Source organism: Poecilia formosa, unplaced genomic scaffold, assembly GCF_000485575.1.
Source record: "Poecilia formosa unplaced genomic scaffold, Poecilia_formosa-5.1.2 Scaffold97, whole genome shotgun sequence".
Taxonomy (NCBI): domain Eukaryota; kingdom Metazoa; phylum Chordata; class Actinopteri; order Cyprinodontiformes; family Poeciliidae; genus Poecilia; species Poecilia formosa.
The window spans coordinates 1,361,229-1,385,454 of record NW_006800036.1 but is presented as its reverse complement, the minus strand read 5'-3'; the positions used below and the strand labels follow the sequence as shown (position 1 = coordinate 1,385,454).

The following is a 24,226-nucleotide window of genomic DNA, read 5'->3' as shown; positions in this document are numbered from 1 at the left end:
CATATTATGGAGAGAATAAAGACGGAGGCAGCTGGTAAACATTGGTGTTAGAGGCTACAGGCACTCACAGGTTTCATCAGGTCCCTTTCAGCAAGAAGGTTATTCATCCTCTCTTTAACTCTCTTACTATATTTTCTTGTGTAGGTGTTAAAAAGGGGCTTGGTTTTAAGAAAAGAACATCACTCACCTCCCTTAGAGATAATCTCCTAAGGAGGTTGTATTATAAGGCATCAGTGGTAGCAAGTGTCGGTGTAAATATCAGAACCGAAAACTCAACATTTTCAGTCTGTAGCCACATCTGAATGATCACTGATGTTTTTTGATGAAAGCTTAGGACTCTGGCTTTCATTTTTTTTTTTTATTTGATACAAAATGACTAATATAAAGCACATGTTTTGAATTTATGGTTAAAAACAGTTTGTCTTTATTTCATGCTTTCTTTAAAGTCTATATCCAATGCAAACATAAACCTTCTATTATACCCTATTGAGCTTGAATATGGCAGGGGTTGCAGTGCAGTAGTGTGCAATCTCAAGACAGAGTCTGGGTTTTAATCTGATTGGTAGTTTGTGTGGGCAGGACCGTGTTGCACAAATTAGTGCCAAATTATGTTTTTCTTTTGTTTTGTTTTGTTTTTAAATGCTTAGTGTTTGAGCTGGGTGTTGAGGTAGAAAATGTTATCATTTAGATGAGCTGTTGCTCGTTACATAGATGTGCAATATGCCTATACTGGCTATTGTATAGCATGTGCTTAGATTGATCTTGTTAGCAGAAGTGCTTGCAGGACCCAAAATTGGGTCCGTTTTGAAGCACAGTGTTAAAGAAAACCAAAAAATCACAATCCAATCTCGGTATCAGTTTGCTGTTATCAGTTGAAATGGGGGAAGCACCAGATCTTAGCTTCCTTTCTGAAAGTGGTGGCATAAATATCCCTCAACATAAACAGGAGATATATGCTGTAGAGACCATGACTGTGACTGTGTGCATAAGGGACGGGACAAGTGAGTCTTTGTGTTCACAGCTTGCCTAAGCAGACAGATTCTTCCCCCCTGTGTAAATATGGAGAGGAACTGATAACATTCATTTGTGTACAACAAGGACACATTCACACACCAAAGTACGTGTACTGTACGCTCACCGAGCGGTGTCAGTGGGGGTTATCCTGTAGTGGAATGATGAGTCGTTTTGTGAAAATAACTTTGCATTGGACTGTTGCTGTCGGTTCACTGTAGCTAATTGGTGCTCAACAATAATTGCTTGGGAAATGAGACAAATATTATTCCTCAGTTAGATTTCCTACAGTTTGGATCCCTGCAACTCAAAAGCTTTTCAATGGTAGAGAACCTAAATGAATAACAATCTACGGTGTATCCACATGCAGACACAGTTCCAGGGGGTGTGAGTTTGCTGACCCGTGTGCTGCGCATGGCGCACCGGTACCTTCTCAGCCCTTTGGGTCGGGAGGGAGTTGAGGAGAAGTGTTCACAAACACTGGCTGTGCCGAGACGCCGGAGTCCTGGCCGCGTGTTCCGGAGACGAGCCTCGGCTTCATTTACACTAGCTCAGGTGAAAATGTTATCCATGCATCTCATTGTTTAGTTTTTATCTGCTTGGTCAGTACAACGGTGCAGCAAGCAGCCGATTTGCTTAACTCTGCATAAAAACAAGAAGCAGGCTGTTTGCCTCATTTGTCATCACAATCACCACGAACATGTAACAATTAAAGCACAAAACCTTTCAGCTGGATATTACTTTTTGTTATTGTTTTCCTTGCATTAAAAAACCGTGGTGCATTCATAGGAATACCGGAGGTGTTGGACACTCCAAGAAACACCATTACTAATGTTTGTGCCAAACCAGTTTGCTGAACTTTCTTGGCTTCTTTTTTAGTTTCAGTTAATCAATAGCTTATTTAACAAAGCCGATGCAACTGTGTTTAGAACTGCCTTAGCTCCTTAAAAAAAGGAATCTGAAATATTTCTCAAATCAAAGCGTGTCGTCAAAATCCTCACCGTTAGACCACGGCCACTTGCTTGAGCAGTTGAAATGAGGCTGGATGGATTGCTGCTTTTCCTTTTCTATTCAATATTTTGAATATTTCCATTAAAAACCGAGGCTCATAAGGCCAGACAATTTTTTTTCCAAGTGATTTTGTGTGATTTGTAGCTTCAGTTTCTCATTCCTGGCTGAAAGGAGCTGGTACCCATTATGCTCCTCAGCAGCTCTGGCAATCTGCTTTAAGATTTCACATGTTGTGAGATTGGTTACAACTGGTTGTATTATTTACTGTTACCTTTCTATCATCTCAAACCAGTCTGCCTTATCTATGTTCCTTTTTCTTTTTGTAAGCCTAAGAGATGGTGTTGTGTGAAAGTGCCAGTAAACCAGCGGCTTCTGAAACACCCAGACCATCTCGTCTGGCGTCAATAACCATGTGAAGTTTATACTGACTTTAAATCTCCTTTCTTCCTCACGCTGGAGTTCTTTGAACTTCAGCACAGTCTTGATGCCTAAGTGCGTTGCTTGCTGCCACAATCTGCTGTTTGTGGTAAGCTGTTGAACAGTTGTACCTAATAAAGTGGTCTGCAAGTGTGTAGGTTAACAATGTTGTTCTTCAACATCTGCTTTATAGGGTGTGGCCTTTAGCCTAATTTCCCAGGAAGGATGTTTCCTTCTCCTCTGGCTTTCCGAGACTTTATTATTAAAATCTCTTTCTTTATCAGTAAAGATTAGTTTTAGCTCTTGAATCGATTCTGATCCTCAGAGGAGTTTAAATGCCTCCAACAAACCTCAAAGAATCAGTCAAATTATTTTTTTTTTTTTAAACTCTGCTCACTTTAGGGTCTAATGCCTTGAGCTTAAGCCAAAACAGGCTTGAGTGAGAAAATCGCACAAAGTTAGCATGTGACTTAAAACATTTTGACACAACATGGCTTATCCTATTATTGAGCTGATCTTTCCTAATATTTGACAACAAAGGGCTTATGATTATAAAACTGCAAGTGTTGGAGAATACTTGCTCCTGAAAAACACGTAATTTAAAATTGTGTAGTTATACAATGATTGTGATTTGCTAAAACTAGTTGCTATGGGTTTAAAATGATTTTTTCAAAAGCTATTGCTGAATTCAGTGCAGTTTAATGGCATCAGAGTAATAACACCGTTTTTCCTCAGACATTCAGACAAGATGCTGCATGTGCAGCAACATTATGAGATGCCACCAATTACCACATAAATTGGTTGCTTTGCAAGGTCTTTCCAAGTTCAGCCCCCAGAAAATGCACTTTCATACTTCAGCTTGCTACTCAAAGGATTATGAGTGTATGAAACCAAGGCTTTATATAATTATTTTGTTACGAACTTGTAAACTGTGGCTGTGATTGCCCTTTGGAGTCGCATGGTGGTCTAGATGTTGATCATAGATTTCTTCCTTTGTTGGGCGATTTAGATTTAGTTTACATGGTCTGGAATTGGAAAAACAAAAGTCAAGAACAATAGATTAATTTGTCACTACATAACTTATGTAGTGGAACTACATAAGTTGTTAAAATATGACAAAATAATCAATGACATTTATACGGTTTTAGTACACTTTTCAAATACAACTCTTTCTAATGGATTTGTGCTTCCGTCAGTATTTAGAGTTGCACAAACCAGTCAAAGAGACTGTTAATAAACACAACAAGGAGGAAATTGATACATTTCATTTTGCCAGAATTAATGAATATTGAGCATCCCAATATTTTTGTCTTTAACAATATGGGATTTATTTCAGTTTTTTTGTCTTTTTTCTTAGGTGAGATTGAAAAGGCAGAGCAAGCAGAAAAGTAGCATCCACCAGCCTGAAGGACAAGGGGGCGGTGGAGAGGTGGCTGTAGCCCCTGTTACTGGGAACAAACCTGCTGGCTGTGGGAAAAGTGAAAGGTTAGAACATTTAATTTTTTCAAGCATGAAACAACAAACTTGCTGCTACTTATTTTCAATACACTTATGAAAGCATTATTCTTATTTGACTTTGGGTTTAGCAGTACTCCTAAGTACCAACATATTTCAGCTGCTGTTTTCTTCATATGTGGATGTTTCATATGAAAAAAATATGGACTAGACAAGAATCATCAAGCACATGAAACATATAGTAAAGCTTTCTGAAACTCATGCTCATTTAATGTTTATGATGCCATAAATCGTTTTCTCAGCATTTTATGATCCTTTTTATTGCCCCAGCTGTAATTTATATGACTGTCTCACTTTTCATCGTCAACATTTTTTATTTCTCACTAAAGTAGCTCAATCTTGATTCCCACAATATATGCTTTTTTCCCTTCAGCTATAAGGGCTGTAAATTCCCTTTTCTCTATGATGTAACCTCAGATTAAATCTGAGTTAAGAGTTCATCTTTTCCAGGTTTTGTTGGTCAGCTGGCCGCTGATCAGAACATCGGAACAAAGGCCTATATAAACCAAGTTCTATACATTAACTTTGAATTATTCAGTAAACATTTTTCTATTGTTTTCTAATATTTTGTCCAATTATCTGGAAAATGGCAGCACAGACGCACATTTGCTCATAAAAACATGCAAATCCTTCATGATTTGTTTTCCTGTTAATTTATTTTCATTTAATGTTTCTCTGATTCCCACACGATGCACACTTTGCAGCTGTTTGCTTGCAAATCAGGCTTGCTACGTGTGAAGATGCACGCTTATGGAAGGGATCATTTATATGATCTTCCTGGAGCCATGGAAGCTGTTTCAGTAATGTTAAAAATTTCTGCTATTCCACAAAGTCTTCCTGTTTTTTTTTTGTTGTTGATAAAGCGGGTCAGTTTTCCAGCCACATTCAGAATTTCTCAATAGTCCTCTAATCTTCTCATTGTAATGCTGCTCCTTTTGCCCTGTCAGCACATGGCAGACAGCAGAAACATTCGGTACCTTTTGAGTGGTTTGTGTGTTTGTATTTATCTGTGCATCCTCCCCTGTGTGAATGTATGCACAAAGTTGCACCCATGCTTCAAGAATGCTTGTAATTCCTCGCAGCTTTGCTCTTTGTGTCGAGTGGATCAGGTTATTTGAAGCATGCGGTGGGTCATCGGGGGTCACAAAAGGGATTATTGTTATTGTGTGGCAAATTAGCTGTAGACAAGAGGAGGCAACAGGACAATCGTCAACTTGCTTCAATGTTAAAAAGTGTGCCAGGAACTTAAAAAAAAACATATGAGGGTTCAGAAAACATGACAGATGTTTGACTGCGTACTTATAATTGTAGTAAAACGGCATTTAATGAATTTGTCCACCACCATTTTGCCATAGCTTTCTTTGTGTGGGGTGGTGTAATATTTTAACTTGACTGATGGTTCTTTCCAGTACATAAAAATAACTCGACTCAAGTTGAGAAATTATTTAGAAAGTAAAAATAATCTACAGTACGATTACATTTAATGCAAGCAAACCACAAACGGGTTGTTTTAACAGTTAACTGACAGCAGCTCGTACAGTCTCACAATAATTAAAAGAAAAAAGCCCAACAATATTGGGACATTTTACCTCAACGCAACACCCAAAAGATTAAGACAATAGTTTTTTCCAAACGTTTTTAAAACCAAAAATCCTTGAATTTCAGGATCTATGCATTCATGTGCTGCATTCCAATAATTTATGTGACTTGTGGGGCTTTCTGATGCTTTGACTGTAACTTTTCAGTGACACAAAGGAAAGTCTGACAATTTCACGTGTTTTTGCCGTCATGGAGTTGAAGAATATGCCATCCAGTTTTCCTCCCTGGTGTCTTGCAGTGAGCTTGAAATTTGTCATTCTTAGAGGAACCTTTTCTTTTTTCTTTTTTTTTTCATGGGGATTTTTAAAGCAAAAATAATTATCGTATGTATTAATCTAAATTTCAGTTGGTGAACAAACATTTGGGAGCTCATGTAAACCTACTCTTTGTTCTTCTGTTTGAAGATATCAGCAAACCTTTGAGAGATCTGGTGCAGGGTCTGTTGGCAAAGTGGCTCATCGTCGTAGCAACCGCATCCGTAATCATGCCAGAGCGAAATCTCATCGTCTTCCTCGAAATGAGAGGAGCTCAGTGGACCAGAATCCTAACTCCAGTGCGATTCTCTCCTCCACCACTCCCTCGAGTCCTCAACCCACCAGTGCTTCTCAAAGTGGAGAACCCCATGAAACATTCAACGCAGCTCTCATCAGGTAAGATTAACAAGTTACTTTTGCTTTCCAAGTAGCTTTAAATATCGAAAGCTGTTCTACACTCATGGAAAACAAAGGAGGCATGATGTCTTTCTGCTATAGGATTTTTCAATTCTTTCAGTTTTACTTCAAGCATAAAAATAATCCAAAGAGTTTGAAGAAAAGTTGCAGCCACTTGTGTTGTAGATTCCCAACAACAAACAAAATAAATCCCCTTAATCCTAAACTTAGCTCTGTGTATTCTTCTATACAATGAACATCAAGAACTCTAAGAAAAAGTTTCTCTCTGCTGGACATGACCCTGCAGCCAACTCTTACTCCTTTGCGGAGTAAGTTATTTATCCAGTGAAGACATTTAGTTGAATGCACAGTATACTACAACATGCTGACTTGACTTTAACAAAGGTTTATATGAAACCATACACCACAGACTGTAGCCTGACCTCTATAAGAATGAGTGTGGAAACTCGCTTTTACCCTCATCGACAATTTCTTTAGAAAGATATGTGTACCAAAAGAGCAACGTTTTAGGACATGTTAAAAATGCCAGCACTGCTTAGCTTAATTCTAATAGTCATGATTTTCCAAACCAACCCCAAATGGTCATTAAAGAGCTCAAACTTGCAGAGTTAAGCTTTTTATTTTATTTTATTGAGAGATGACGGATGTAATAGAAAGCTGTGGTCAGAGTTAAAGTCTGTATGGTAAGCAGAGGCAGCCACATCAGAGTTTATCAGGTTTCACACAATCAAATGAGCAGCTCGTAATATTCAGTCAGTCCTGTTTAAGGCTTTGGTTATAGGAAGTGGGCTTGTTTTTCAGACTGTAATCCCCCACATCAAAAATCAGTTTTCCTCCTCTCAACTTCCTTTAAAACTGTTAGACTTCAGGGGAGGCAATTAGAGGGCTGTCACCACTATAAATTATTTGTTGTAAACTAGGTTAAGTGTTATGTGTATCACATATTTTGTTATTTTTACCCTTTTTTATTTAACAACCTAAAGGGGTTCCTCTTTTGTTGTATTTCATAAATATGTCTGAATAATGTGTGGGCAAAACAAGTTTTTATATATTCAGTCAGCTGACGCAAAAAACCCGTCAAAATATATCGATGTGATCGTTTTTTTGTTTTTTTTATTTAGCGTATTATAACAGAAAAAGCCGACCATCTTAGAGGACGACCCTCTTGATACAAGAGAAAACTCAAATTTTTAGGAAAATGGCCACTAATCAATTAATCGTTGGTCAATCGATCAGATCAATCATCTCTAGATTAAGTCATCAATTGAGAACAACAAAAAGGTAAGGGTGCAACTTGAAGGGTTTTGTTTATATAATGAAAGCTATTTAAAAATAAGATTAGTTCTGAATTTGCATTATTATAGTCAAATCTTATTTTGTTTTGTCTAGAAAAGGTGTCATTTTAATTAATCGACTTTTTTTTTTCAGAAAGCACGTCAAAAAAATTTTATTTACTGAATAAGTCCATAAATAAATTGTGCAAATACAATAAATCTATTAGTAACCACGGTTTTCTTATGATATGTGCTGCCACGGACCAGCGACGTGACAGCTGGAAGCAAATATGTTTTCAAATATGAAATGAATTTGTGTGACTGACGGACTCACAAATTCAGGAAAGTGAAACGCCTCCTGTTGAGTTTTCCACTCATGCATCTAAGCAGGGCGGGAACGCCGCAGCACAAAAATAAACTTGTAATTTCCTGCCTGGTGAGCTACACACCTTCTGAACATTTTGTCCTGTTCAAGAATTTTCCAGGAAGTCGATGCACTTGGAGTAATAATTTAAAATCTGCTTATTGCTTCAAATGCATTGTGGTGCCACAATTTCAATTAATAAACATTATTTTGACTGACCGTCCACAACAATACCAAGCTGAGAAACATGCAGCAAAGATCCGTTATAACAGACGTTCATGAAATTAAGCCTAAAAGATGTGTCCCAGCAGGACATACAAACATAGCAGCGATTTGTTTAAAATCTCTAAATAATTTATGTTCCTTTATGGATGTCTTTTGGTTTCATTTGTGTTTTAGAACATAACAGCAGTAAATAATTTCAACCAACTCTTGAAGCTCCTAAAACGCTACATTAGCAGTAGAATTGAAATCCTTTCTCTCTGTAGACAAGCTGGGAGCTGTAAAAACTTTTAAAGTTAAACATAATTTATAGTTTCTTCTGGGTTTTCTGAAAAGTAATGCTGAGAAATTTCCACCCATCCCTTCTTCTTGGTTCTTTTCCACAGAGGTCTTCCCTGAAGGTTCAGCTATAATACTGCCTCTCGCATCACCGTTTTCTGGCGTACTTTTCTACCTAAGTAATCTGTATTCTGTTGGATACAGTGGAAACGGATTGGGATGAGTGCCTAAACTTGCACAACCGATCACTAGTTTTATTGTTCGTGTTTCGCTGTCAGTTTTGACAACGTTAAATGCTCATCCGTCTGTCCTCTTTCAGGAAAGTATTTAGTAGAACAGCAAGCGGGATGGCATGTTTTTCAACGTAAGCAACTCATAAATTAACGAAACTGACAAACGTGCCAGGTGACTAGCTCAACCAGTTATTTGGCAGTCATATTTGAACAGGCTGTTCCATGTTTAAACACATATTCACGTTGCATCAGGTTAGTTTTATGTTGAATACATAATGTTTATGTTTTCTATGTTGTAGTTTCAGAATGAATTTTTAAATGCACTGGGTTTTTTTTCATTTTTTTTATTTTTATGGAAGCTGCGTGTGTGTATATAAATTAAAATGAAGGCACACCTCGGATGACATTCCAAAACATATAGGATTTTTTTTTTTTCTTATTCTTTCATTTTACAAACACAATACAAATCATTATTTAGGATGTAGTAATTATTTAACTAAGAGATGCTGGTGTTTTATTAATTCCAACAAAGGTTAAATACAGGGTTGAAAAGCTGCAACTAAATCTGTATACAGCGAGGGGGTTAAAGTCATAACCGCTGTTTATGAGGACAGCAATTAAAATGCAGAAGCTTAACCTAATTAGGCAGAATGTTCCCCACAAAATAGCGGCAGCGCGCACGTGACTCTGCTCTCTGCCAGAAGGGGACTAGCTGGAGAAAAAAAAAAAAAAAAAAGAGCATCGAGCTCGTCGTGCGTTTGTCGGCTGAGGCTTGTCATCTGATCCTTCAGTGTTGTGGGTCGTATGCTGAGCAGTGTGGGAGCCACTGTCGTACTCACTTCTCTTCTCCTCCCACCTGGGGAATCTGGTTGTGTTCACATGTTTTATGGCACACTTAGTAATTTGCTTTTGTGTTGTTTATCCTTCTAGCAGCGGAGAACAGCTTAAAAAGAACCCCACTATTTCTTTCTATTGCTAACTATGTGGTTCTTGAGAAACGTATATCCAGCCCATTCATGTCCTTGTTTGTGTGTTGTGGTGTTATGTAACAGTGTTGAGAGGTTACAGGGTGGATGAGTGATCAAACACAGACAGAACAAATTCTATGCAAAGAAGCAGAGCGGCAGTGAAAACAGTGGAAGTGTTTGGTGCAAAGACACACAAAAGGGACCCATCCGCACAAATCCAAGCCAGTCAAGTGTCGCTTTAATCACTGTGTCCTGTTATTTAAGGTAGAGTCAGAATGAATCGCACAATGTTTTAGTTAAGTTTACAGATTCAGAGTCACAGCTGACGAGTTTGGTATTTGCTGTCAGTGGGGGTTTCTATTAGAATGCCTGTCCAGGGATTTTCCGCAGGAAATTAAAAATGGTCAAATTTCTGTCGCCGGTCAGCATGTATGTTTAATAAACATGAGTGCCTCCCTTAAAAAGCTATTTGTTGCTTTCGCCACTGTAGTCTTGAGAAAAAAATCCATCCACATGACAGAGTATTCTAGTTTGAAGTGCAGTATAAAGTGGTGTCGTAGATCATCAGTTCTGCTTTTTCTTTTTTAAATGTGCTCAAAATTATTGCCCCGTTTTTCTCTTCAAGGGCAGATTTAATGGAAGGGACATCACTCTCCCATTCTTCCATCTAAAAGCTTGAGGTATCAATCTTAGTTTTCTGGTCGGTCTTTCGACAAACACAATTAAACTCCATGATGGCACACTAAGCTGGTTTGAAATATGATCACTTTAATTGCTAATATTGTTATGATGTCATAATGGATCCACTTTTTGCTGATTTAACCTTTTAGCCAAATGCCCCGGCACCCTGCGCACTGTCTGCAGATTGCTATTCCCTTGAAACCCTGCACCATTCTAGTCTTTTATTTATGACATCATTCCTGATTCCCAGCAATTCCCGGCTGTTGTTTGGTGTGCATTTCAGCTGGCTTCAGCAGTACTAACTTTTAACAATGTGAATGCCAAGACTCTGCGGGTCACACTCGAGTGAAAAGGGGGAGAAAGAAAGAGTCCCATTGATATCCCACACCTCGGCGTTTGTTTGATCAAAGACTCTGCCTCCAGCATTTCAGGCTCACAAACAGTCAGAGCCTGGCAGAACCAACAGAGCTAGCTCCGTGAAGAAGAAATGCAAAACTTGTTTTACTAAATTTCCTTAAGATTCTGTTTGGCAAAAAGGTTTTGCTCAAATTAAATGTTATTCGGAATATTAAAAAGATTAAATCTGATATAATTTCCACATTTGGGCATCCATTCGCGCACAGCTGTTTTTCTCAGTACTAATGTGTTGAACTTTTGTTGCTTTTGCATCAAGTATCGAGCATCATCTAGCATCTCATAACTAGCATGTTTTCTTTCACAAATTGCAATGGTAATCACATACCGCGATGCTAATATAACTTAAAAGTTTATGCCATGTCTCCCTCAAATATTCCAAATAACTTAACATACTAAATTAGACTACTTTAATTATGATGGTTGTATTTACTCATCTTGTACCTAGCGGTCGACAGGCTAAGCTACGTCTTTTCTTACCCTGATAGCTGTGAGTATCAAGGTAACAAAAGACCTTCAAGTCCAAGAATTTGTCCTTTTTCAAGTTTATTGGTTTGCGAATTCACGACAGCGACTTCCTTCGCATCAGCAAATGAAAAGGATGTCAAATTAAGCAAAGATTTTGAAAAAAGGAGACATTTTTCCTTATTTTCCTCTTTTTCTTTAATAGATTTGCAAAAACGGGAAGTGCCCCACATCAGGAGACGTTACTTCCGGTTATGAAAAAGGCCTATTAAAGCTAGCATAAAATATTGCAGTAAATTGGTGAATAGTAATAAATCCCTGAATGAAGAACGGCCAAGATGTCTTGTGGAGGCTAAATAGAAAAGGGTCCCCCTCATGCTAGCTGTACACAGAAGTTAGATTGGATTTGTTGGCCATAAATTACTTTGAGCAACAGTTACCTTTTTTTCTCCCAAGGTGACAAGCTATGTGTCATTCCTTATTGAAAAATAGAAAAAGCATTGCTTGTGAGACGTTGCCTAGAAACGTGTCATAAGACATTGCCCATCCTCAATCTTCCTGAAAAGGTTTTGTTTGAATGAAACTCTGTGCAGTGAATGGAAAAGGTCACAGTTAATGACTGTAATGCTAACACCTTGGAGGTTAGAAATATAAAAGGAAATGGAGCCTGGCGAAAAAAGGACAATAGACACTGTAAGTCCTCTGGTGACCAGGGAGTGTAGAGGTATTTATTTTTTACATGGTCGTATTTCTTGTCATCTTTTTTTCTTCCCTCAACACTTTTGACCCTTTTTAAGCCGTTTTCTACACCTGCATGGATGTGTGACTTGCTGAGACCTGGCTCAGTTTTAAATGTAATTTAACTTAAACAGCAAATTTTAATTTAGGTTTATTTAGTCTTTTCTCTAGAATGCATTTGTTTTAGAAACAATTTTATTAATCTGTTATCTTTTAGATTTTGTTTTACTACATTTGATGCTTATAAATGTACATCAATTCAATTTACTAAAATATGAAATCATTCATGAATGTTTGACCATTTTCTGTCTTCAGGTAAAAAAAATATATTGTTGCAAAAGTGTTTTGTCTTTTTTTATTATTTTTATGGATGAAATAGAAATTACATTTCACAGTACATGGAAACAAAGATCAACTTTCATTTGAAATCACAAAACCCAATAATCTTAAAAGAAAGGTTGTCTCTTGTATATGACAAATAACAAATGCATTGTGTACAAAATAACCATCGTAAAATATAAATTAATTTTCTCAAGTTGGAGTTTATTGAATGTTGAAAACTTGAACAAGTCTGAAACTCCTGGGATGTTTGTGACCTTCCAGCAGAAATTTTCATTTGCAGAGCGTACTTCATGTTCATGGACTGAAAGCGGTTTCTTGCATCCTGTTGGTCCTAGTTTCACATCCTCTGAACGGCGAGAAAGGAAAACATTGTGTTTGAGAAGCCCTGAATGCTCACCCTGATCTTATGCTCCTCGTGTTTTAAATAAGCAGTCATGCTAGAGTTCTTTAGTAACTTCCCACTACTTCCTGTACCCATATGTTAGATTGTATCTGATACTGTTCTGCGAACACCTGCTGAGGACAGGATGGGGGGGAGATGGTGCTGTAAAGGTTGGTGATGTATGACTAAGTCTATTGTCTCTGTTTTAGAAAGATGGAGCCTGTCACCAAGTTGTCAAAAAGACATTTGTTGGTAAAAAATAATCAGCCATTCAAAGAAAGGAAGCACTGACCAGACATCAAAAGACACAACAGTAAGTTATTGGCTGGTTTTATCACCAAACGGTATTTTTAAGTCAAACCATCGTTGGAGGTGGGCGGTGTTCTTTGTCTCGCTTTTCCTTCCTCCCACCACGTTTGTTTGAGCTTCGCCCCAACCTTAGCTTATTGTCTTCAGACCTATACAGTCTGGTCTGTTTGGTGGAACTTGTTTGGCAGTAAAATAGTTTTGTCATTTTATATTTTAAAATAAATTACCGTTTATGTTGGATAACACTGTTCAGTAGGCACAGTTAATATATCAAATGCAGCTAAAACGGGTAGCTGGTGTCGGCACAGGCCAATGATGTTTACGAATGCTCTGTACTGAACTGGAGGTATTGTCAACTCGCTCTATAATTCATAACGTTAATCTAGTGATGCAGATTTGCGTTTAGAACTCGTAGGCTACTTTATTAGTTACACCTATTCAGTTGCTTGTTAGCTCAATTAATCATGCGTTTTCAGCTTCTAGAAGGGGTCTGAAGGATTTGTGGAAATTCAAAATGAGCGTCAGAATAGAGGAAAAGGGAGAACGTAAGGGTGTTTTAAATGTGTGTAGCTGTTGGTGCGATGTGATATAAGATTTCTATCAGCTTTGAAATCAAAACGTTTTATTAATTTTCTAAATTTGGGACCGGCTGTTCCAGGAAATATTAATTAAAGCTTTACATTTTGAGGAATCCTGCTTCTTTTTGTCAAACATTTGTGTTTTCCTGAAATTTTTGTATTGTCTCTTAAAGATGTACGTGGCGTGACTGTTCCTCAGTGTGAGGAGTGCTTTCATTGGTCAGTATGTCCAATGACAAGGACTAAACAAACTCAGTCCATTTACTCCTACTGTTTTTAACTTGAGTGCAGAGGATGTGTCGTCTAAAACGGATGACTGAAGTTGGTCACTTGGAGCGGTCACAAACATCTCAACAGACTCAAGAGGTCCACTTTTCGATAATGTTTTTATTGATCAAATACGACTGTGAGGACAAATGTAGTCACACAACTTTGAGTCTTGAAAAGCTTGGAGCTTTGAGACCGCCATGTTCTATGCTGCTGTTGTATTTGTATGCACTGACAGTACTCTCTTTTCTTTCTTTCATTTTGTACTCATGTCAGGTAAAATGAATAGGCCCAGTTCATTGGTGCTTAGAATGGGGCATATAAGTCTGCAAAGACTTGCTTATATGAGTTATAATGCGGCGCCAGTGTCGGGGACCCCTTTGCTGTGACGCTGAATGAATCTATAGAGTCCGTCTTTAGTTAAAACCACACTGCTGGTCATACTAAATGGCTGTTTTGTGTCAGATTTGTTCTGCCTGTTACCACATGTAGACTAAAGCCACCATGGCTAACCTGCTCATACTAATTACTCTTTATGCTCTGTAACAAATGAGCCTGAAAGAACTGGCTCAAAGATGCAGACTGAAAAACATTTCCCGCATTTAAACAGTAAATGCTTTCACCACAACTTCATTCTCAAAACACACTGATGGTTTAATCTGAGCATTTCTCAGCCCATAGCGTGAGGGCCCCATTCCACTGCTTCTGATTTTAAGTAAAATCGAACATCAAGGTGTACATAAAAAAATATTTATATATGTTAGTTTTCTGTACAGGAAGCTCAAAGTTGTCATACTATGTGTGGAAGATGTTACACTGGCACCTAAAAGGAGAACTCAAAAATTCAAGATGGCGATAGATGGTAGAAAATGTAAAATGGTAATTACATTTGCAATAAGAAATGATTATCAAATTGAAGAAGTAAAATATATTACTCTGTGTGCTGAATGTTGCATACAAGTATATAATTTTAAAAAATTACTGATCTACTGAAATAACGTTTTAATGATATTCAGATCTGGAATATGTCTGCTGTGGGGTAAACATTAATCTTTGTGGTTTGTTTGGACTTGAGTGGTTTGAGTGATGAGCAAATTGCCAAAGGCTGAGTGAGATTATGGGTCTTGGTGCAGTTTTCATTAACATAGTGCTTCGGTAAGTATTTTTCCCGTGATGGTTTACTGTAATAATTCTGTCCCAACTGGAATCAGGAATCCATAAAGAAACCTGGTTTTCCTTAGAAAGCAACTTAGCTCCATGTCAGACTAAAAGTGTTGAGCGTCAAGAGTTTCATTTCCAAAAGTAATTATCTCTCACCATTGGTCCAGAGAAGGTAGCAGTGGGCCCCGATGTTGTAAATACAATTTTTGCACGACATTTCTCAAAGTTTCTTTAACGTACCAATCACCGTGTGGGAAATATGCTAAACTGATTCTCTGTTCTGATTCTTTTTCCAGAGAATTATCATCCAGACATCAGACCGGTTTGCCCTTCACGAATGCCAGAGAATCAAAGCTGATTTAAAAGCTAAGAACAGCAGAACATGAAAGTACCAACCAGGATTTATCAAACTGTTGAGCTGCAAATCTGCTGGTTGTTTAAAACTGTCTTCTCCAGGAATTTGTTGCTTTCATAACAATTTATTGTTTCATGTTTGTCTTTTCCAATACTTCACACACTTTCTTTTTAATTGCCTCAAAAAGGTTTAATAAAAATGCATATTTTTAATTGTTTGATTGGTCCTTTTTTTTTTCCGTAGGTTGGTCTTAAGTAAGTGTGTGATGGTGCTGCTTTTTCGTACAGTGCAATTATCTTCACTCACGATGGAAATGAAATTTAATCCTCCGCTGCTACGGTATGTTGACAGATGTCACAGTCTGTCACGCACGTTTTAATTTTAAAATGCTGGTAAAATTGTATCTGGGAGCTATGATGTCTTCAAATGCTTTTCTTGTCTTGGAGCGTCTTGTACGTCTGACAGACTCTTGTCGCAAGCAGAGCTCAAAAGTAACAAGATAGTGAAGCAAGGAATCATTCTCTAGTTGGGCTGAAATCCAAGGTTCGAAGTTTTAACCTACACAAGAATAATAGAGACTTTATCAGGACAGATCTGTGCCTTTTCAAATCAAATCAAATCCAGTCAACAGAATTTACCACAGGTGGGCTTCATTTAACTTGTAGGAATGCCTCTATTTTTAACTTGATTGCAAAAGCTTGTGAATACTTATGTAAATATGATTTCTATGATTTCTTGGTTTTCTGTTTCTGATGAATTTGCAAAAACACTCCACAACTTTTTTTATTCAGTATCACAATGTGGTATTTGTGTGTAGAATTTTGAGGAAGGAACAAAGAATGTGATGCAACAAAAAGTGGAAAAACTGAACCGCTGTGAATTCTTTCTAGATATATTAGTGTTGACTTTTGTTTGGGGGGGGAAAAAAAAAAATCTGTCCTCACTGTTTGTGTTTTATTCCTTTGTGTACTGTCAAAGGCTTTGGTTATCTGAGAAAATGTCAATATAATAATAATAATGTTGCTTGTTTTTTTTTTTTTGTTTTTTTTTCTCCAAAATAGTTATACTATTCTGGCGTTTGCAATGTAAAACATCTCGGCAGTGACCTATTAAAAGTTGTGGAATGTTCTCTGACCTGGTAATGGCTTGACCCTGTAGTTTGGGATCAAAGGCGGGGGGCGACGATGCGGAGGCTGCATACCTGCACTCACCTTGGCTGCAAAGTTTCAGTATGCCGTTGTGTAATCAGGGTTCAGTCTGGGAGAAACATTAAACTTCTACTCAGACATGCAAATTCATGAGTGGGGATTTTGTACCTGAATTTCCGGGAAAGAGAATCTATTTTTAATGTCAACTTTTGCACACAGCAAAGCAGTTAAGACTTCAGGCGAACATTAATGCTCGGCTTTGCTCACGTTTTCCGGTAGTCCTCTAAAATGCCAAAATCAAAACAAACACATCCAGCACACTCGCTTATTTTAAAAACAAAACATAATTACCATGGCTGCATTCTTACCGTTTTACATTGTTTTGCAGGGAGCTTTGTTGTAGGGAGAAATGTCAGGCCTCTGTGAAGTTTCACATGAAGAAAGGCCTGAAAATTGCTGTTTGGGATGAGCAGAGAGATGAAGGATTTAGGGCTGGTAACGTGTTATTACTGCGTCCACAGGGGAGGAAAAGCTGTTGGATTTGTTTTGCTTGTGGTTTCAATAATTCAGAAAATGTTTTCAGAAATGGGAGCAAAACCTTTCGACAGGAAATACTTATTTTAGTTTTTACATTTGGACTGTGATTGATCAGTTTATTAAAAGAAAATAAATCTTATACCCAAAGGGTGACCCAGGAAACTACAATTTTCAGGTGCAAATAAAAGACACACATTAAGAAAACTTCAGTAGCAAAAAAAAACAAAAACTTCATCAGCTGAATGGGATGGTCAGGTTGACACCTTTTAAATGTCCCATGGACAACTACAATAGTTCAGTAAGAGTTAAATTTTTGTATTTGACTCACTGAAATGCCCCTGAGCTGCTTCCTAATTGCTAAACGTTACAGAATGTAGATATTACAAAAGCTCATGTATGTCTTGTTTAAACTAGGCATGCAGTTTTGTTGAACCGCAACAGACATGAAAAAGAAATTCAGTGAAAGTTTGAAATCAACAGTCGGACAGAAACTGCAGGTTAATGATTTCCACCCGTTCCCATCATCTGCCTTGTTGTTGAGCGAATCTACAGTCGCATTCTTTCATCCCAAACAGAAGCAGATGAACTCTATGAAGGGGAAAGACATTTTGGTTCATGTTTTATGGATGGCCAAAGCACCATTTTCGGCTGTGATAGTGAAAGCAAAGAGAGAACGGCTATCTTTCCGCATATGCACACACGCTGTAGGTGTATTGTAGTAGGAAGTGGCGGACAGGATGGGGGGAAAGTCTACATCTGTTTCCCTCTATTCATCTGTTGGTTGGGATAACGATAAGGTTTGGATATCCTGCCATGTGCGGTGCCTCTTTCTCATACACTCAGCATTTCTGGCCAGATGTGCTGCCCTTCTGTTGCTCTAATTGGCATCACCCATTCAGTTGCTAAAGCTGCTCAATCACCCTAAATACCTTTCTCTCTCTTTATCATAATTATTAATGTATTAGAAGTTTACTGGAGTATTCTAAAAACTCAACTTGGTTTTAGGAGAAAAAAAAGTCACATAATACCTTTACGGTACTGTGTATTGGTGTACTTCATTAATCCCAGAAGTTGAAATAAAAATTGTGACAGCAGCCAATCACATAAAACAGAATGCAGAAGACTTCGCTAGACAACTTTATTTAAAATAAAAAGTATAAATCGTGTATGTCTAAAGCTTCAACCAGGCAGTGAGCTTCGCACACAGAGAGCAAAGCTGTTTGAGTCCATTAAGAACAAATATTAAAAACCAACACAACAGCTAACATTATTACTAATTTTAAAGTTTTTTTGTACATCTTCCTATGAGTGGAGAGACTCACCCTTGTTGAGTGAGCTAAGGTCAAGTCAATTGTTTAAAGTGAGCCTTTACTTTTAGATGGATAAGTACGACTGTAGCAACTGCAGAGAAACAACGAAATAACCATCCGACAGAAAGAATGATTGAATGCTGTACAAATGCTGCACCGCGTGAGAAAATGTTGGAATATTGTTACCCATCTCGAATGCTTGTAAAGAATGATTGATAACTTGTCTGCACACGTATCCAATAGCACCCACCTCTGGGAACACATTTGAGAGTTCACACACATTTGCACAATGCTGCAGCCTGTCAACTCTTCTATTTTCTTCCTTCCTTCTAGGAACATTAAATGTTCCAGTGACAAATTGTCAGCGGAATGTTCCCAGAATGCGTTCCAATCATTCTCACACTGGCAAAGGCATTCATACAAAGAAACAGAGATTGATCAAACAATCTAATCTGGTACCACTCCAGAAAACACAGGTTTGTTTGCCTTTGACAGGAACGAGGAATGTGAGGTCAAGGTAGTACTAGGTAGTGTGTGTGTGTGTGTGTATTTGTGTACTGACTCCTGGTTGCTGTTTAACTCAGAGTTTACATGTTGTCTCGGGTGGAGTGCAGTCGGTCTCCATTCTCTTGACTCGATCAACCTTGGACAATCTTTACAAGTCAAAAATAATATATGTGTTAATACTAACACTGTGGAGCTCACAAGCGTGCACACCCTTGTTAAAATCTCAGATTTTTGATTATACTTGCCTTTAATCCTGTACAATTCAACAGAAACACAAATCTGTGAAAGATCTAAAACATGCATTTAAAAAGCTGCTGTAGCTTTTTGTTCAGTTTCAGCGCTGAAAATCTACTTAACTGTATATAAAATTCATCTAACCTGAGGGTTTTTACTCTGCTTTCTTTAGTTATAGTCTGCAGAAAAGTTGAAGCAGGAAAATGTTAAGCTATGTCATGAGAAGGTACCGCAAACTGTACAGCACTGAAACAATGAAGACAGTCAGTAGAAAATAAAGGGACTTCACTAAAAATTTATATTTTTTCAAAATTCACAAAAAATAAATCAATAAATTGAAATCTGCAAGGATTTCTATATGTGATAAGTGGTGTGAGACAAAAGCCTTTTCTGTCAAAGAATACATCCAGGCCTGGTTAAAATTTACCAAAACCATGTCAATGTCCTTTTTTTTTTTGTTTTGTTTTGTTTTGTTTTTCTTTTTGCTTTGATGAAACCACACTTGATGTTTTTATGGCCTCAATTGTGAAAGATATGTTTAACACAGAAACATGGTGGTTGCATCTTCAGGATTTGGGTTTACTCAAAGGGAACTAGACTGTTCAAGGTGTCAAACTCTGGTCCTGGATGGCCACCTCCCTGCAACTTTTAGATGCAACTCTGCTGCACCACACTTGAGTAGAATAATTAGGTCATTAGCAAACCTCTGTAGAAATTGTCTACACAAGAAGGAGGCAATTAAGCCATTTCATTCCAGTGTTTTGTACCTGTGGCACATACAAAATCTGCAGGACAGTTGGCCCTTGAGGACTGGAGTTTGACGCCCCTGAGGTTAGATGAAATCAACTCTTAAGGGATCGGTGCACCTGATGTTTTGATCCCATAATATCAGTTTTGTTTAAGATCCCCTGTAGCCGTTGTTGTGACCGTGACTACCCTTCCTGAGGTCCAGGTGTCTGTTAGAATGCTAAATATGAAGGAAAAAAAAAAAAAGCTCCAATTTAACAAAATAATAACTGAAAAATAAAGTTGCTATAGTCCAGAACTAAATCAAAGAACATTTGTGGGTTCACTTGAAGAAGGCTGTGGATAGGAGAATTTGCAATGTAGAGAGGCAAATATGTGAGATTCTGGTTACTCATACTAAAAAGTTTTAACATTGGAATTGAATTTTGAATTAATTTGGTGTGCATGCAGGAAAAGTATTACATTTTCAAGGAGGTAGTATATTGGGATCAGGCACCTGAAGGTGTGAGTGACGGCTTCATAAGTGGAGGATTGTTATCAGAAAATTACTGCAGTTTTCAACTGTTATGAAGATGGATGGACGTCAGGAAACGTAAAGGATGCATCAGGATGCAAGGTTTTTGTTGTAGGTTTGCATGAAGCGAATCGCTTACAATTAAGGCTGAACATAATTATTCAATAATTAATACTGATTCTGGAAAAAAATATTTGATCACCAGCTGTACAGGGTTTTTTTTTTTGTTTAGTTTTTTTTTTACCAGCTTGAAGGTGATGCATTTTGTTCCACTCTGCTTGACCTGCCCAGCCCAACTGGAAAACTAATTACTAAAATAGATAGGCGGATGTCCTTCCTGTGCTCCTAGAGTGATGTGAGGACAAAACCAGTTTATGCCAGTTTTCCAAAGTACTTTTATCTTTTGTTTTCCCAGCAGGTGATGCACTGAGGCCGCGTTGGCCTGTTCTCGCTACCTGACCCGCACCAAAGTCCGCACCGTTCAGAAACGTCGAGTCCTCACCTCACATTCACACCTGATGTACGAGCAAACCATGTGTTGTACTGTTTGTGATGTGCTGAACTCTCACTAGACTGCTCATGGTTCTAATGGTCACTTCCAAAGGTAAATGTTAATTTAAATGATAATTAGAGTCAAATTCAGTCCTGTACAGTAACAGCAGTTGGCTCATAACTAAGTCGGCAGCTTTCAAAGTAAATCCCCCAGATCATGTGAAATAAGTAACGACTGTCATCTAATCCAGTTACAACTACTCCGTTCAAAGCTTCTTGTTTTCATTGGAACAGATTAAATGAAATCCTGTTGGTAACACACGTTCTGTGTTGAAGTCTGTTGGTGTTTGTTTTTCCGACGTCACCAGCTGCAGTCTGTGTCTGTCTGGGTGACGAAGCAATCCTCATGAAATATTGATCATCTCCCTCCCTTCCTGCTGGCGTTTACGTTAATTGACAGGCAGGCGAGTGCAGAGGCCCCGACACCGAGATGACTGAGGTCACAGAATAAAACGGAAAAGAACAGAACCGGCTCGTCGGGTTCATAAAAGTCAGGGCCTGGCTCCCTCCCCCATTCCTGTATCAATCACGGTGGCTCATACTGCGTGTTTGTCATCTGCTCTCACGCTAGACTCAGTGCTTTTATCTTTCCTTCTGTTGTTTTTAAACTTTATTTACTTTGCAAGTAATGAGACATTCTGTGACTAAGAACACTTTTTGGGCCAATGGTCAGAACTGGGTTACAAATGCACGATTGCTGTTACTGTAAAATGTCCTTAAAAACATTAATAATTAATATTTGCTTGATTTTTGAAAAGAAAAGTTAGACTTGAAAATGCACATTTTGTCTTGTATGTTAAGAGCTGGAGGACGAGATGACATGTCTGCAGTCCTGGCAGGCACCTGGCACGCTGAAACCCAGAAAAATAAAAAATAAAAATGATGTGCAGCACAACAGAATGACAGCAGCTCCCTCAGGCCGGAGAGCATTAAACGGATGGTTTATATTTTCTCAAGTGTTTCTGTTTTTGTTTTGATGCAACAGAAATGAGTTTTTTGGCTAACGGCGTGTCACAGCAGAGTAGGTTTTTATCATCAAAAATCTTAACTATCTTAACTTGAGCTTCAGCTGGTTATTATACCGCATCAAAAAAGATTAACAACGGACAGAGAAATCAATAAGTGTACTTTCCATCATCATCATTTTAGCATCTCCTTAATGTTCCCTGTGCAGAACAATAAAGTTCATTGCTATTATATTCTACCTTCAATGGGCACAAAAACCACAACTGCACCTTATTAATTACAGATTCCTTTGTCATGCCTCACAGGATTAATAGCACCAGGTGCTTATTACACAGAATTTGTTTCGCACCTTTTTTGTCCCGTAACTCTTACATGCCTCTTTATCCTGATAATTGGGATTTTCTCATCATTATTGATACATTTTTGTGAAACAAGAGTTCCTGAGGGCATCAAACCACAACTAACCTTCCTTTTGTTGGGGTTCACTGCTTTGCACATCAAGTATTATGTACATTCACAAGCCAAACTTCGGCCTGTTCTTACAACATATAGTAGACTAAAACATATCAAAAAAGCAACATTTCAGAGCTCAATCTAAAGACGTTCAAAAGCTGATGAGAAACCAAGTCATTGACGTCGATCAGTCTGGAGAGGTTTTGTAACCCAGAGTCCCTAAGGCTTTAGGGACTCTGGCCAACTTTCGTGAGAGCATTTATGTAAAAATGGGTAAAACGTGAAACAGTTGTGAATTCTCCAAGGAGTGGCAGTCCTGCCAAAATTACTCGGAGGGCATCAACCACTCATCCAACGTTAGCTGTAGTTAGTCAGAGTTAATATCAAGCATTGGAAAGACAACCATGGGAATTCATAAATTCTGCTCTAAACCAAAACGTTTGAAGGAGACATTTTGATCATTAGTTTTTGACCTTGCTTATATAGTAGGACAGCATTCTTTAAAATAAACCAGACTAAAATTTAGGTTTTGGGGCTTTTCCCTTTTTTGTTCTTTTTTTCCTCTTTGAAATGCTTTAGACATAGAATACCTGACAAGGGATTTTTTCTTTTTAGATAGATGCAAAATAACTAATAGAAAAACAAAACAAAATATTATGTGCATTGCTAAACGACATACAGTATATTGATGAGTTACGAAATCCTCCTTTCTCACACAGAAAGGAAAATTCTGTGTGAGCCAGCCCACTTTTTATGACTCAAAGAGCCGGTTCCTAATTGAGGTGTTTCTCTTTTTACAAGTGCTGTAATGACAAATGAAGCTAAAAATGCAAAGTGTGCAAGAGTGCTGTAAACATACCTTTCAAACAAGTTGGCAACAGGGATTGAATTGAACAAGTCTGTTTTTATTTAACAAGATCAGACCTAGAATCCAACTAAAGCTGAATTGAGTTTTTACCATTATTTTCAGGGCCACCAATTGATTTCTTTGAAATGAAATGAAATGTCTGGGTTCGCTTGAATCAATCAGAACCACAATCTCGAGGTTCTCCATTGCTAAGTGCCACTGAGAACAAGCTGCGCGTTGACCACAGCCGCTGCACACTCATAAGGAACGAACTGTAATGGAGATACTCACCACTAGGGTAGAAGAAAACATTATGTAACGAGACTTGCAAGTGGAAAAGCGCCTAAAGTAAACGCAACACTTTTACTAGACGGGACGGAGCATCCATCATCCTGCAATAACATCCACTGCGCCGTGGAAAGTTTTAGAAAAATTAAATCATCCGAATCTTGTTGCACTTATCCCTGTGGCAAAGGTTAAACAGGTTTCTGAGCAATAATGCTGCCAACGTACAAGATTTAATATCTTATGATGGACAAAGGGAGGTTGTTGAAAACAACAGAAAGCAAACACACAAGTAGCTGTAAGCTACATTAATACATTTGTTTTGTTAAAAAAACAAATGTATTTGTTTTTGCTATCCGTTTGTTTTTGTCTTTGCTGTCCGTACTCTTAATTGTAAAAACTGCCAGTTCCACTGATATGAGTTGACTGGCTCAGTATTTCCAGTGCATATTGCTCTTCAAAACAAATTAATGTTTGCCTCATCAGCTTGTGAGTTAATGCAGTCTGACATCAGCTGAACAGCCCAGGATCTACAAGCTGTTGCTCTCTCATGATTTATGATCATAGTCGCACACTCACTTGTCAGAGGTTGGCTCTATTGTAGATGTAGATTTAGATGCATTGAGTTTGGGTGTTAGAACCTGTCTAAATAAATAATATTGCTGACAAGCACAATAAATCACAAGCCCAGTGGTTTTGTTACTCAGGGGTCAATGCTCTGCATAAGCTTCAAGGAAAGGTTAATGACGGAGGAGGGATTGGGGGGGGGCAGTTGCTGCTCTGTTCTCGTCCATGAAACACCACTGAACCTCCATGAACGCTAAATTTAGTTATTTTGCTGTTTTTCCACAAAAATATTTTGATGTTTCT

The 24,226-nt window shown here is 38.0% G+C and overlaps 1 protein-coding gene across 3 annotated transcripts in view; it reads left to right on the top strand.

The window, feature by feature from the left end:
• The window catches only part of LOC103142487 (uncharacterized), a 41,502-nt gene extending 26,044 nt beyond the window's left edge, over positions 1–15,458 (top strand). The window contains exons 12-16 of one of the 3 annotated variants that reach the window (XR_476705.2): positions 1,382–1,566; positions 3,797–3,924; positions 5,958–6,203; positions 12,800–12,899; positions 15,198–15,458. Coding sequence is in view for 2 of the 3 variants with exons in the window: in XM_016674503.1 (XP_016529989.1) it covers positions 1,382–1,566; positions 3,797–3,924; positions 5,958–6,203; positions 12,796–12,877 (641 nt within the window). In the remaining variant the exon portion in view is untranslated. Of the gene's footprint in view, positions 1–1,381; positions 1,567–3,796; positions 3,925–5,957; positions 6,204–12,795; positions 12,900–15,197 lie in introns of all 3 variants that reach the window. The other 2 variants (XM_016674503.1, XM_007558578.2) reach the window with 2 other exon arrangements.
• The last annotated feature ends 8,768 nt before the right edge of the window (positions 15,459–24,226 follow it).